At 35.9% G+C, this 15,639-nt stretch overlaps 1 protein-coding gene across 1 annotated transcript in view; it reads left to right on the forward strand.

Moving 5' to 3' along the window:
* Window positions 1–15,639, forward strand: part of MAP3K15 (mitogen-activated protein kinase kinase kinase 15) — a 148,264-nt gene that overhangs the window by 35,545 nt on the left and 97,080 nt on the right. The window contains exon 4 of the mRNA XM_069063468.1: window positions 11,812–12,005. Within this exon, the coding sequence (XP_068919569.1) occupies window positions 11,812–12,005 (194 nt within the window). The remainder of the gene's footprint in view (window positions 1–11,811; window positions 12,006–15,639) is intronic.

The following is a 15,639-nucleotide window of genomic DNA, read 5'->3' on the forward strand; positions in this document are numbered from 1 at the left end:
GAGATAATAGTAGTATTTGGCTAGAATATGCAGTACTTGTGAAGGGGAATAATATGAAATAAGGATGAAAAGGAGACTTTACTTGCCATTCTAGGGAATTTGGATTTTATGCAACTGACCGTAGGGAACCCCTTAAGGGTTTTGAATTGAGTGACATCCCACTTCTACACTGGGGAGACTAATGATTATGGAACCTGGATGAAAGATGAACTGGAAAGGGAAGAGAAGAGAAGGAATTCCAAGAGATTTTTTGGAGATTAAAAGCTAACAGTAATTGGCATCTCATTGGATATGAAAGATTAAGGAGAGGAAGGAATCCAAGAGGTTGTTGGTACCAAATAGGGAATTTGTGAGGCAGGGCTGTTTTAATAGGGAAGATGATGGGCTTGAGTTGAACATCCAGATGTAGACATCTAGTAGTCAAATAGAGTTAAACAAATGAAGTTTAGGGCAGACATGACTCATTGGTGTTTACAAAGTCACCAAGGGAGAGAGTAGAGCCATTAAGTAGCTCAGTGGATAGAACACTGGGTTTACAATTGGGAAGACTCATCTTCCTGAGTTAAAATCTGGCCTGTGAGGCTTACTAGCTGTGTGACCCTGAGCAAGTCACTTTATCCTGTTTGCTTTAGTGTTCCCGTCTGTAAAATGACTGCCATAACTATAAACCACTCCAGTATCTTTGCTAAGAAAACCCCACAAGGGGTCACAAAGAGTCAGACACCATTGAAACGAATGAACCACAACAAGGTGGGTGGGGGCAAGAGAGGGACAGAATGAACCAGGAGGGAGCACTGTCACAAAAACCCAAAGCAAACGTATCAAGGAGGTCAAGGTGATCCACATTGTTGAATACTGTAGAAAGGTCAAAGAGGGTAAGAACTGAGGAAAAAGTCATTGGCTATAGCAATTATGAGGTCACCTCTGAGAAACAAATTTCAGTAGATGGGTCTGGGCTGAAAGCATACTTTACGTCTATTATGTTTAGAGTAAAGATTCTTAGCATTTTGTGTGTCGTGGACTCCTTTGGCAAATACTAGGGACCCCTTCTCAGAATAATGTTTTTAAATGTATAAAATAAAGCACATAGATTTACAAAGGGATTTTATTCCACTGAAATACATTATCAAATATTTTTCCCATCCAAGTTCATGGATCCCCTGAAATCCATGCATGGCTCTGGAGCCTAAATTAAGAACCTCTGGTTTAGAACTTGATTTCACACGAGTAGACACCACCCTTGGCATTCCCTCAAGTCAACAAATTCAGTAAGTATTTATAAAGTGCTTGCTCTGCATATTATACTTCGATAGGTAGTAGGAGAGAGATACAATGAATAAATAAGATGATCCCTGCTCATGTGAAGTTTTTAATCCTAGGAGAGGGATGCAGTCCAAACACAAGGTTGTGATACAAAGTAAAGCATGAGAAAGATGGAAGACAGGCAAGCTAAGACTCATATGAGATCCAGTAAATAAAAGATTATATCCAACATTGGGGAAAGGGGCATGGCAGAGAAAGGGACTCAGGGAAGCTTCATGGAAGAGGTCACATTTGAGCTAGATTTGGAAGGATGGGTAAGGTTTTAACAAGTAGAATACCTCTTTCTCTCTCATTATGTCATCTGATCTTTTTCATGGTGGACCTCACCTGGGTGAGAAAGTACAGAATCCAAGATGAGAAAAATACACACCTTTCACCCCCTTGTTTGAAAGATTGGTGAATTTCTCTTTTCACACCCTGCCTGAATCAACATTCACTGCTTTTTTTAAATTTTATTTTATTTTATTTTTTAAGCAATCAGGGTTAAGTAACTTGCTCAAGGTTACTTGGCCAGGTGTTTCTGGGTGGGTGCTAAGTGTCTGAGCCCATGCTACCTATTCAAATTGTAGAAGTAATATGTTATTCATTGGATGGGTTGTAGTCTCTACTAAGGAAAAAAAATATGACCTTGAAAATAATAGCTTTGTGTATTTTTACTTATATGATATCTGCCATCTTAATAATCTCTATGTTTATGTCTGTATATACTTATACTTATACTGTATACCCTTGTGGTTTTGTTTCTTTTTTTTTTTTTTTGCTCTCTTTCAATTTGGAGTAGGCTGAAAGTGCCAACCACAAATTTTTTCTTCCTGTCTCCATACCTCCTGAGTACCACAGTGATAGTATGAAAAAAAAAGTATGTATTTCTTATTCCACTTATTCCTACTGATTGATTAAACCTATTATGTTGCACGATGCCAGCTTTTTTGTTTGTTGTAATTCCTCTAACATTTTAAAGTTTAAAGGTATTTTAGAATTATGATGGCATTTGCAATATAGTGAAAAGAGCATTGGTCTTGGAAGTTAGGAGACCTCATTTCTAATCTTGATTGCCCTTACTAGCTGGGTTACTTTGGGTAAATCATTTTACCTCTGAGCCTTATTCTTCTTCCTGTAACTGAGAGGGTTGGATGACCTAAGAGATTCCCATTTAGTGATTTGGTCCAAGGGGTTCATGCTAAAAATTCTTCTATGGTACTCTAAGTAGTAAATAATTGCCCATTTATGTTAAATATCTTTTTCCTTTGTGACAACACGCATGTTTGAAGCATGTGCATATTTGAACTATTACTGGTTTGTTTCTGCAACAATTTAATGTGAGATCTTATAAAATAGTAAGCATATGAGGTCTTTTAATTACTACAGAATGTCCTACATAAAATATTCATATTTATTTTATGCAGTTTCATAATTTCATATTTAGAGTTTTCACAGTTATAAGTAGAATAAAATTTTGTATTTTATAATTTTAATTATATAATATTTATTTTAGTTTGGAGTTTTGGGGGGCAAGTTATCATTGGTTTTTGAAAGTACTTGATGACTTGTGATGTTAATAAGATTTAAGATCTTCCCCACCCATTAATAGGCCTTATGTGGAGCCCATTAAGGGAGGCTTGCTTAGGGGTGGCTTGCTTGTAGTAAAGCTTTCACACCTTTTGCTAATTTCTAATTAGGTAGAGTCACAGAATGTTGTGCTGCCTTCTGGCTCTGAGAAGTGTATATATTCTTTGAGTTGGTATTTTGCTTTGGGGGCTCGCTTATGAGAAGGATCTTGTGATACCCTGGTTGAAATATGAGTGGCCATATGTTCAGAGCTCCCAGACTACTTAGAGGTAAAGTTTCTCTTGATCTAGGGATGTATGCAAAATGTATAGTTGATTCAGGCAGAGTCCTGATTGTTGGTCTTCATTTCTCTGCTTGTATTTTCTCTGTTTGTATTTTCTCTGAAGTTCAGGGTGTTGAATTTTCCCCTGAATTAGTGAATGTAATTACAAAAAAAGATTGTTGACTCTTTAAACAGCTATTTTTTCTAGTAAAGCAGATTAAGAACCTGTGCTAGCAGCCATCTCTAAAAGAACTTTATGATCAATATATTAGATTACCCTGGGAGTTCACAACACATTCTTTTGGTTGTTGTCGAAAGGAGCTTGAGGAACAAAATCATTGTGAACCATTCTACTACATGATATTTAAGAGCTCTTTTAGCATCAAGAAATTCTGATTTGTGATGGCCATTTTGGCAAAGATAACACCTTAAAATAGTTAAGTGACTATTGAAGGACTGCCTTATTGAGGTCATAAATTTACTTTAAAACCAAAACTGTTTTATAATGAACTTAACATTCATAATTAAATATAAATATTCTGACATACAGAGAAGATCCCCCCAAAAGTCTATATATGAAATTTGGTTATATATGATTTATTTTATTTTTTTTTTAATTTTAAGCAATCAGGGTTAAATAACTTGCTCAAGGTTACATGGCCAGTTATTTCTGGGTGTGGTGCTATGTATCTGAGCCCGGATTTGATCCCCAGGTCATCCTGACACTGGTGCTCTTACTCGCTGAGCCACCTGGACGCCCCATATGTGACTTATTTTAAAATGTATATAAACATAGTAGTGACAAAATCACCCAATTTGTGTCCCCTTCTGACCTTTTTTGTTTTTTCTATAGATTTAAAAATTTCTTCTTCTGCATATTTTAAAGTATTGATACTCCTTTTTTGAATCTATCACTATATACTAAGTCAACCCCCTGTATTATTCACTAAATGACATTTTTATTTTAACAATTTTTGACAGTTTGAAACTGTTGTTTGTGTTGGTGATGAGTCTTATGAATCTTATGATTACACAAATAGGAAAGATAGTATAGAGATTGCTGCAATAAAGCTAGGACTAATATTTAACAAAACAGAACAAAGCATCACACTAATCTGAATATGCTATAAGTTGCTCACAAAATGTTCTTTTGACTAGGGAGTGAAAGAATTTTGCTTTTCAGGGTTATACAGTCTAACAATTATTAGGACATCCAATGGTAATTCCTTGCTTAGTGGTTGATTTTTATCAGTGTCTTGACCAGTGATTTATTTATTTCAGTTATTAAACCATTTTTGTTCATTTTCTCCTTAAGATTTTTATAGACAATCTGCTTCTGAATTTTGTCTAGTATAATTTGTTGTCATGGAGTTTGAATACTATTTATTTTCCATTATAACACTATCACCAAATTAGAACAGTTTTTACAGAAATACAATACTTCATGAATTCACTTGTGATGATTGTTTTGTCCTGGGTTGATATTCAAATAGATTACACATCCGCTCAGTGTTGATTTTTCTTTTCAAATAGGCCGCATTGAGTAAAATTTTAAAAACAATTTCTTCTCTCTTCTCTTCTGACCTGTCCCACAACATCAAGCTGGAAACCAAATTGAGGGTATTGCTAAGATAAATCCTTTTGCAAACATTTTACTTACCCCAAACTAATCAGTTATAAGCCTTGAGTTTACATTGACATGTTTTGCCACCTGCCCTAGTCATAAATAAAAATCAGAGGTCATATCACTTGGCCCAGTTGAGCAGTGTTTCCATCTTGGCACCACTGGGTCTTTGGCAGACTTGTAGGGAGATCTGAAAACAGCTAGTTGAAATTTATTCCAAATTGAAGGAAATATTCCAGATAAATGATCTGGTTTATTTGTTGTTTGTTTTATGGATTAAAGAGAATTGAAAGAGATGTTTATGCAACTCTATACTATTACATTTTATTTGGCCAATTTTTATGCATAGGAATGATACTTGTACTTTTCATGATTTGCCTTTGAAGATAGACTTGACCATACTGAGCTCTGCCATTTTGATTTTAGGGTTTGGCTTCTTAAAGTCTATGAGTTACAATTAATTGTGATCTGAATGAAGGTGCATCACTTTTTTTTTTTTATTAGCAAAAACACATACTTCAAAATTTAGCTAGTTTTTTTTAACCCTGAGATAACATAACACCATCCCTATTTTAGAGTTATTTTGTAGATGGCAGTGGATATATTTTTGAGTCAGCAACTGAAAATTTTTTTAGGACGATACTCTTGTCCTGCAATTTTTTGGTAGTCTATAAATGTATCAATAGACTAGGAGATTCATCTACAATCCTTCCTCATGTGAATCAAGTTAACTTTTTTTTAACTAACTAAATACTTAAAGCATTTAAACAATAAAAATGCCTCTTTAGGTTAATGTCCTACTGTATAAAAGTATCCTGACTAGAGTAATATTTTCTTGACCTAAATTCTGATACCTTTAAAAATATGCCCTAACCATTAACCTCTGATCCCCAAATCTAGATATGTATCCTGTCATTTTAAGATTTTCCTAAGTCTGCTATTCTCATATCTTTTAGGCAAGAATAGTAAAGTTCTCATTTGGAAAGTATTTCTATTTTTCTAATTTTTTGATTACTATTATTTTTAATTTGGGCATGTTTGTTTTCACATCTCCTTAAAATTTTATAGACTATTTTTCCACTTAGTATTTTTCTCCTTTTTCCATTCATCAAAGTCCATTCTTTCTTAGAGTCTTTTAGACAATGTTACTTTATTTCCACAATTTCAAGGTTGTAATTTATGCAGGGTTTTCTATTTTTTTCCCTCTGCCCAAAGAACCCTTCCAGGATCCATTCCTTTTTCTTAAATTATTTCTTCACGATTGCTATTCTTCTGTTTAAAGATAATGCCTCAAAACGTCTTGTTACCTTATCTATATTCCTTTTAAAAATTTGTTTTGGCCTCACATCAGGGATTATATAGCCTTCTCCTGGCTCAGAGAATGTAACAACCCTCTTGACCCACTTCCAAAAAGCCTCCCACCACAGGCTCCAGGTTCACTTAAGGCTATCAAAGGACCTAGGGACAGGGAAGATCTAAAAAAGTTACATTCCTATTACACAAAGCCCTATAAAATGGGACCCCAAACTCCTGCCCCTCAACATTCCTCCACCTGCTGTCAGTCCTTGCTGCCTAACGGCTCTCAATTCTGATCTGCAATTAAATGACTGTCTCTGTCCTTCCCCTCCTTATTCTTTTCCCCACCACTGTGTACCTCCTTTCACAACCCTATCTTGTCTCCCCATGCTCTTTACCTATACACTCCCTGTGTCTTTCGCCTGTGTAAGCTCTGTGCTTCATTAAAGTGTAACTGAAACATGACTCTTTGTTTGATACTATTACGATCTTTCCCCAAAAGTATCCAAAGAACCAGGAATGTCTGCCCCCACACCCAAAGGGAGTCCATTATGATTCCCCCCCTTTTTAGTTAATAAACCAGTAGTACCAGGAAAAAAAATTGTTTCGGATATATTGAAACAAAGGAAAATTCATTTCCCAGAGCATTACTTTGAAACTGTTGATAGCAAATACCTTTCCCTTGATTTGTGGAAATACAAGTTTCTTAATATTCTACCTCGAAAACCTGTGATGTTCCATGGAAAGTTGTGCTTTTCAAAAAAAATTGTCTCATGATATATTTTTAATGTTGGATATATTTCTCATTTATTCCTTTTCTTTCTTTTTTCTTATAGCAGCTTTAATCTAATAGTAGAATATTCCACCAAAGTATATAGTCTTTACTTTTTCTACCTGACCCATAATTTAGATGTTACTGTCTATCAGTCTATAAATCAATTAAAAACATTTAAGTGCATAATATTAACCAGTGCTGGGTATATAAAGAAAAGGTAAAATCATTTCCTGCCTTCAAGGAGCTTATGCTGCAATAGTAGATATACAATGTATACAGAGTAGAAACAAAGTAATCATTAGGAGGTGTAATGTTAATGGGAGTTGAAGATCTTCCATGCCCATTAATAAGCCTCATGTGAGAAGCTTGATTAGGGGAGGCTTGTTTTTTTAGGAAAGTCCACACCTTTTGTTACTTTGTAATTAGGCAGTGATTAGGGTTGTGATGCCCTCTGACCTTGAAGAAGTGTATATAAACTCTGAGGTTAGCATTTTGCTTTGGAGCTCACTCATTGTAAGAATGTTTGTGTGATTTGGCCAGATAAGACTCCGGGTAGCTGTTAAGGAGCACCCCCCCCCCAACTTTGAAAACCCAGAAGTTGGTGCTTCTTTCTCTGGTGACTATGTAATGGTTAGATCTGTGTGTTGATCTGTGATGTATGTATTATTTGGTCAGATGGTTAGAAGCCCTGACTGTCTTTATGCTATTATTTCTGCTTGCAATTTCTATTTGTATTTTCTCTAAAATTCAGGGTGCTGACTTTTCCGCCTGAACTAAGTACATTTTATATATGTTTGTGTGTGTGTACACATGTGTAGCAGCAAGCACCCCAAGCGTCCTCAGGGTTTGCAGCTACCACAGGTTCTTGGATCTGCTTTGTTAAAGGAAAGCAACTCAAAATGGGTTAACAAGCTTACTTTAATCAGTCAGACATATATCGTTTACCTTGTTCAGGAGAAAAGGTCAGCACCCTGAACCTCAAAGTATACAGGCATAATTATCAAGACAGAAACATCAAGTAGACAGATTTCCAAACTGTCCAACCATTACATCCATACCCAGTCAACATCTGGGTTTCCACATTCTGGGTTTTTCAAAGCCGGGGGACTCTCAACAACGGCTTCCCAGAATTCAGATCAAATCACAGAACACTTCTCAAAGTGAGTCCCAAAACAAAGCTACACATCAGGGCTTATATAGCCTTCTCCTGGCTCAGAGAATGTAACAACCTTATTGACTCACTGGCCAATCAAGAAGTATCTACTGAAAAACAAGCCTCCCTCCCCAGGCTTCTGGTGCACTTTAGCCTAGGGGCAGGGAAGATCTTCCAAATTTGCATTCCCATTACAACATGTATGTTTGATTAACGTAAGATTGTTGACCCATTTTGAGTTGTTTTCCTTTAGAAGAGCAGATCATAGAATTGTGCTAGCTCCTGTGTGTTGGTGTTATTGGACTTATACCCCCATAGTAGCTGCAAGTAGGATTGCTGTTACAGAAAGTATCAGCAGCTGGGAGCATGAGGAAAGGTATTCTGTAGAAGGTAGTGATCGAGCTAAAATCTTGAGGGAAAGCAGGGATGATAAAGGTAGAGGTGAGGAAGGAGAATGTTCCAGATATAGGGTTCAGCCAGCACCATGGCATAGAAAGTATGAAGAAGAGCAAAGAGGGCCATATAAATGGATCTTAAAATTCATGGAGGGGGGAGGCGTATGTAAGAAGACTGGAAAGTGTGCAAATGCTTTAAGGCCAAATAGAGGAATTTGTATTTGAATCTAAAGGCAATAGGAAGCCTAGTGGAATTTATACATTGGGGGTGCTTGTGCATGCAGAGCTATCTTGGGAACTGTGTGTGGGGTGTCTGGACATGTATTTGTGTGGATATATCCATGTATTTAAATACATAAACTTATATAATGTGTCTATATTTAAAGCATACACACACAGCCCTACACATGTATGTTTGTGTATGTGTATTACATATGTTTACTAATTTGAAATTAGTGACATTCGACTTTTCCCTGTTTATGATCTCTTTGGGATACAGACCTAGTAGTGGTATTGCTGGATCAAAGGCTACATATCATTTTATAGTCTTTTAGGAATAGTTCTGAATTGCTCTCCAGAATGGTCGGATCAGTTCACTACTCCACCAAAAATGCATTAGTGTCCCCATTTTCCCACATCTTCTCCAACATTGATTATTTTCCTTTTCAGTCATATTAGCTAATATGATAGGTGTGAGGTGGTACCTCAGAGTTGTTTTAATTTGCATTTCTCTAATCAATAGTGATTTAGAATATTTTTTCATATATAGCTTTAATTTCATATTCATAGATAGCTTTAATTTCTTCATCTGAAAACTTCCTATTCATACCTTTTGATCATTTAGCAACTGTTCAATGATTTGTATTCTCATAAATTTGTTTCAGTTCTCTATATATTTTAGAAATGAGGCCTTTATCAGAAACACTGGCTCTAAAAATTGTTTCCCAAGTGTCTGCTTTTCTGCTACTCTTGGTTGCATTGATTTTGTTTGTGCAAACCCTTTTTATTTTAATGTAATAAAAATTATTCACTTTGCATTTCATAATGTTCTCTATCTCTTGTTTGGTCATAAATTCTTCCCTTCTCCATAGATCTGACAGAGAAACTATTCCTTGCTCTCCTAATTTGTTTATGGTATCATCCTTTATGTTTAAATCATGTTCCCATTTTGACCTTATCTTGATATAGGGTGTGAGATGTTGGTCTAATTTTTGCCATACTATTTTCCAGTTTTTCCTGAAGCTTTTGTCACATAGTGTGTTTTAATCCCAGAAGCTGGAATCTTGTAGTTTATCCAATAGTAGATTACTATAATCATTTAGTACTGTCTTGTGTGCCTAACCAGTTCCACTGGTTCTGATCTGCCATTCTATTTCTTAACCAGCACTAAATAATTTTGATGATTGCCACTTTATAATATAATTTTAGATCTAGTACAACCATGCCACCTCCTTTTGTAATTTTTGTCATTCTCTTGATAGTCTTGACCTTTTGTTCTTTCAGATGAAATTTGTTATTTTTTTCTAGCTCTATAAAACATTTTTTGGTAGTTTGGTATGGAGCTGAATAAGTGAATTAATTTAAGCAGAATTGTCATTTTTATTATATTAGCTCGGCCTGCTCATGAGAGATTGATATTTTTCTAGTTGTTAAGATCTGACTTTATTTGTGTGAAAAGTGTTTTGTAATTGTATTCATATGTTTGTTGGGTTTATCTTGGCAGCTAGACTCCCAAATATTTTATATTGTCTATAGTTGTTGTAAATGGAATTTATTTTTCTATCTCTTGCTACTGGGCTTTGTTAGTAATATATAGAAATGCCAATGATTTATGTAGCTTTATTTTATATCCTGCAACTTTTCTAAAGTTGTTAATTATTTCAAATAGGTTTTTAGTTAATTCTCTAGGATTTTCTAAGTATACCACCATATCATCTGCAAAGAGTTTTGTTTCCTCATTGTCTACTCTAATTCCTTCAATTTCTTTTTTCTCTTATTGCTAAAGCTAACATTTCTAGTACAATATTGAATAATTGTAGTGATAATGGGCATGCTTGTTGTACCCTGATCTTATTGGGAAAGCTACTAGATTATTGCTATTACAGATAATGCTTGCTGATAGTTTTACATAAATACGTCTTGTCATTTTAAAGAAAACTCCATTTATTTCTATGCTCTCTGTTTGTTTTAGTTTTAATGTAAGTAACACATTAAATCTGGTGGGAGATAAATATAATCATTCTCCAAAACATCCTTCAAAATTTTAAAAATTAATGGATATAAATTGACATTTTGAAATTGACATTTCATACTTAATATTATCTTGTGAAAATAAATATACTATTGCATTTAATAAGTATATAATTCAGTGGTATCAAACTCAAATAGAACAGAATATCCATACATGAGGATCCCTGGGGGCTGCAATGTTGCCTTAGTTTTTGAACATACTGTTATCTATGTTTCATTGTATTTTTTTTAATATTTCCCAGTTACATAAACTGATTCCTTCCATAGACACCTCTGATGTAATGCACTAGAAATTTCAAAAGTACATTTTCTGTAATCATTTCAAGTATCCATGTAGTTAGTCATGCTCACTAAGATCTGCTTCCCATAAATATAGGGTGTCCCCAAAGTCTTCATGCAATTTTAAGCTTTCAAAGCTTAAAACTGCACTAAGACTTTGGGGACACCCTCCCAGAACGACTATTGAGTAGTGATTATAGCAGTGCACTTATTGTTATAAATAGTACCTCACCTGCATTGATAGCATGGCAGTGTGCTAACTACAAATGAGTTTTATTTACTCATTCATTAAAGCAGGCTAAGCAGTATGCCTACTTGGCAACCTTTGTTTATTAGTTAGGTTCAGTTTACTTCATTTTAAATAATGTACTGTTGAAATTGTGTGACTTTTATACCTGAAAGATGTTAAAGTAAACTGATAGAGAAGTCTTATGTCACATACTGTCAGGTTTAGCATATTAAACCAAAAAGATACAACTATCTAAAGCTTTCATGGCCTAAAATCTATGAAATAGTATGTTGTTGGTGGGTTTTTTTTTTTTTTTTGCTTTTGGGGGGGGTAGGGGAGGGCAATTGGGGTTAAGTGACTTGCCCAAAGTCACACGACTAGTTTTTGTGTTAAGTGTCTGAGGCTGGATTTGAACTCAGGTCTTCTGACTCCAGGGCCGGTGCTCTATTCACTGCACCACCTAGCCATCCCAATAGTATGTTGTTTTTATGTTTTATATTTTACCTTTGAAATTCAGTAATGTTACGTTCTTTCTCCACGCTAAGAGGTAAGAGCTGTTCACAGTTTTCTAAACTCTTTCCCCACAATTACCACTTTGAGCCATGTCTTTACTTTTATTGATGGTATTTTCTGAAATTGTTTTATCTTTCTTCTAGGCATCTAGTGGGAATTATTATTTCATCCCATACATAGTAACGCCTTGTGCTGATTACTTTTGCTGTGAAAGCGATGCCCAGCGGAGAGCTTCAGAATATATGCAGCCCAATTGGGACAACCTCCTGGGCCCACTGTGTGTTCCCTTGATGGACAGGTTTATCAGTCTTCTCAAGGATATCCATGTTACCTCATGGTAATTCTTCTCTTTTATCGCCACTGGCATTTGAGATTCTAGAATGTTCTCTGGTAGCAAGAAGGGTGAGGCAAGGTAGGTATGTTAGTAGTAGAGCTGGAGGAGTGATTTGGGTTCTACCAGTTTAGCCTTGACTCTAAATTTGTAGTATAATCTTTGTTGTTTAGTTGATTAGTTTTTTCCAACTCTTCCGAACCCCATTTGGGTATAACCTTAGACAAATCACTTCAACACTAATTAGGGTATTAGAATAGAGACTCTCTAAAGTTCCTTTCAATCCTAAGATTTTTTTTTGGTGCTAAGTAGAATCTATTGGATGTGATTAATTCTCTCCCTGGTGGTGGAGAATTTTGAAGGACTCCAGGGTCATCATTCTGAATGTGAGAGAGCACAGTACTGGGACTTTGGAAAGTATAAACATTGGGTGGAAATGGTCATGACCTCAGGCCATACCCTTGAAATTTATTTTAAATTTAATTTATCTTACTAAATACCTAGGGAAGGTAGGTGGCATAGTGGATAGAGTACTAGGCCTGGAATCAGGAAAAATTCAACTTCCTGAATTCAAATGTGGCCTCAGAGACTGTGACCCTGAGCAAGTCACTTAATCTGTTTGCTCCCGTTTCCTCATCTGTAAAATGAACTGGAGAAGGAAATGGCAAACCACTCCAGTATCTTTGCCAAGAATACCTCAAACGAGGTCACAAAGAGTTGGACATGAGTGAACAACAATAACAACATCTAAATACTGGTTAAGGTTTTTGGTTTGTTTGGTTTTTTTTTTTTTGCTTGTAATTTGTCTTTTATGGAGTATAAAAGTAGAATTCAGAAAACAAATTTGGAGTTCTAGTTAAGTTATGAAGGATTTGCTTTTGTAAGTTATGTCACAAGAAAAAATGATTTGTACTTTTGCTAAGCATTAATGAAAATCCTGAATGCTGGCAGCCTCAACCTGTAATAAATTTGAAGAATGTGCTCATAGCTAATTTGCCTTATTAACTCCCTAATTCAGTACTTTTGTTGCTTAGTTTCCATTCTGCATTGAGAGTTTCTGCTGCCTTTAAAGGGAAAAAAAAATTGGAAAAAGAAACTATTTAAAGGAGACCATGTAGTGCCTTCAGAATCGTTTTATAGTGTCTTTGTATGATCACATACAACATAGTCATTTTGGGCTGAGTTTTTCTGCTGACTTGTGAAATCTAAGGAAAAACATTATTACCTTTTTTCCTGACTGTTATATTATTTCTGGGAAAAATACCTGCATATGATATCATACCCTAAGATTAAGCTAGGTGAGGGGGTCTTAGTATGTGATGGTTCCATCTGGTCTATAAGATCCCTTCCAACATTAAATCTGTGACAGAATGATTTATGATAGGGGTGGCCAGGTAGCACAGCAAGTAAAAGCACCGGCTCCAGTGTTGGGATGACCTGGGGATCGAATCCAGGCTCAGACACTTAGCACCCACCCAGAAACACCTGACCGTGTAACCTTGAGCAAGTTACTTAACCCCGATTGCTTTAAAAAGAAAAAAAAGAATGATTTATGCAATTATCAACAACCCATAGACATGCAGTGGATGTAAACAGGGATGTTCTCAGTGACCCTTTTCAGGCTAGAAGCACCATCTATGATAGCATCAAGGATATTGGATGGATAGAAAAGGAACTGGACCTGTCAATCAGTGATGACAGGTACAATCAGTGATGAGAGTCCAAGTGGTACACTGGTGCACCCAAGCTAATAAAAGAACAAATTCTTTACCACATGGAAAAAACCTCCTTGGTAAATTAATGGAGGAATCAGGACAAGACTCATACCTAGGATGAAAAGGCACAAAGGGGTGTCTTTCTATATTGGTAGATGGATTATCCGTGCTGGTGAAGTCATGAATGTTGATTAAAAATGTCAAAAATTAATCTTTAAAATGAAAACACTACCTTGTAAGAACAAAACAAAAACAATGCAAAAATATTTTTGATGTCTTCTATGTGCCTGGATTGAGTTAGGTGCTTATTTACTATTGTTTTATAGTATTACAGGCAAATAACCTCAGTTATTCTAATTCTCTTTCTCTGGAGATAATTATTTCTCTATTCAGTGAACAGACCTAATGTTGCCCTGTATAATTCAATTGTTTTAATCTACTTACCAGATTGTGTTATTCATCTTAGAAATGCTAAGTATCCTTAAGTAATTTTTCCAAAGTAGACAAGATACTTAGATCAACCAATTGTAATTACACATGTGGCAGTGAAAGAAATATATCATCTTTAAAGGTTTGATCATTATATGTTTGAGGAGGGACCATGAAACAAGCCAAGTCAGTAAATATTTATTAAGTTTCTGTTAGGTGCAAAACTGTGCTAGGTAGGACATTGCAAAGACAGAAATGAACTATTTTCAGTGCTCAAAGAGTTTTCATTCCATGGGAATATTTAACAAGTAACTATAATGGAGGGAGAAAAAGGGTGGGGAGAATGTGGAGTGGGAAGCAGAGGGGGGGGAGAAGGAGGAAAAGAGAGGGAGAAAAAGAGATGAGGAAGAAAGCAGAGAGGAAAAGGAAAGAAAGGGAAAGGAGGGGGAAGGAAAGAGGGATAAGAGAGAAAGCAGGGGTGGAGAGAATGGGAGGACACAGAGTGGGAAAGGAGAGAGGGGAAAGATGGAGGGGAGCGAGAGAGGGAGAGAAAAGAAGAGAGAGAAAATGGAGAATGAGAGAGCAGAGAGAACAGAAGAAAGAAGAAAAGAAGGAGAGAGAAGGGAAGGGGAGAGAAAGGAGAGAGGAAGAGAGAGGGCATTCCAAGCATAGAGGTAAGAGATTAAATCCCAAATTCAGGGAACACCTGGTAGGCCAGTTTGGCTGAGATATATGTATAGCACATGAAGGGGAGTTAGATGAGAATAAGTCTGAAAAGTGTGTTGTTGGAGCACTTTTAGATACCAGGCTGAGGAATTTGCATCTTATGTGTACAGCAAATAGGGAACCACAGACAACTTTTAAGAGTCTCATTGTTAGATGTGTTTTCTCTTATTTTTTCACTTTTAAAAATTGGATCTTTGGTTTGATTGATAGAGAACACTAGGTGAAGAATCCCTTCTACTAATGCAGTGAGTCCCTGACCTTAGAGAGTTGCCTGAAGACACAGTATGTAGGTTATAAGTGGGACTTGCACCCAGGTTTTCCTGACTCTGAGGTTAGCTTTCCAGACATCACACTGCAACTACATCTCAGAGTTTTAGGGATATTAATTTTTACACTATTCCCAATTTTCTTTAAAAGTGCCTTTCATGTGTTTGTATAACTAAAATGCACATATGAGGCATTTAAAGTTTTATTATGTAGCTTGTGTTCTATTACACAAATATGTCAAAACTAAGAAATGATTTTGTAGTCAGTCATCTTTTTATTATGTAATGAGTAGTTGGTAATACATTTGCTCCCTGAGAGGGGAGAGAGCTAGAGTATAGTAGACAGAGAAGGGACAGATTCAGGTGAACACCTGAATTTAAAATCCTGCCTCTGAGGAATACTGAGTGACTGTCCCCAGGCCAATCATTTGTCTTTCCTCTAACTAAACAATTCCCTATACAAAAGTTGGTAGGTAGGTAGCACAGTGGATAGAGTGCCAGGAT

This window comes from Petaurus breviceps, unplaced genomic scaffold (genome assembly GCF_028583685.1).
Source record: "Petaurus breviceps papuanus isolate PSGF00001 unplaced genomic scaffold, PetGlider_PUasm1.0 90574, whole genome shotgun sequence".
Classification (NCBI taxonomy): domain Eukaryota; kingdom Metazoa; phylum Chordata; class Mammalia; order Diprotodontia; family Petauridae; genus Petaurus; species Petaurus breviceps.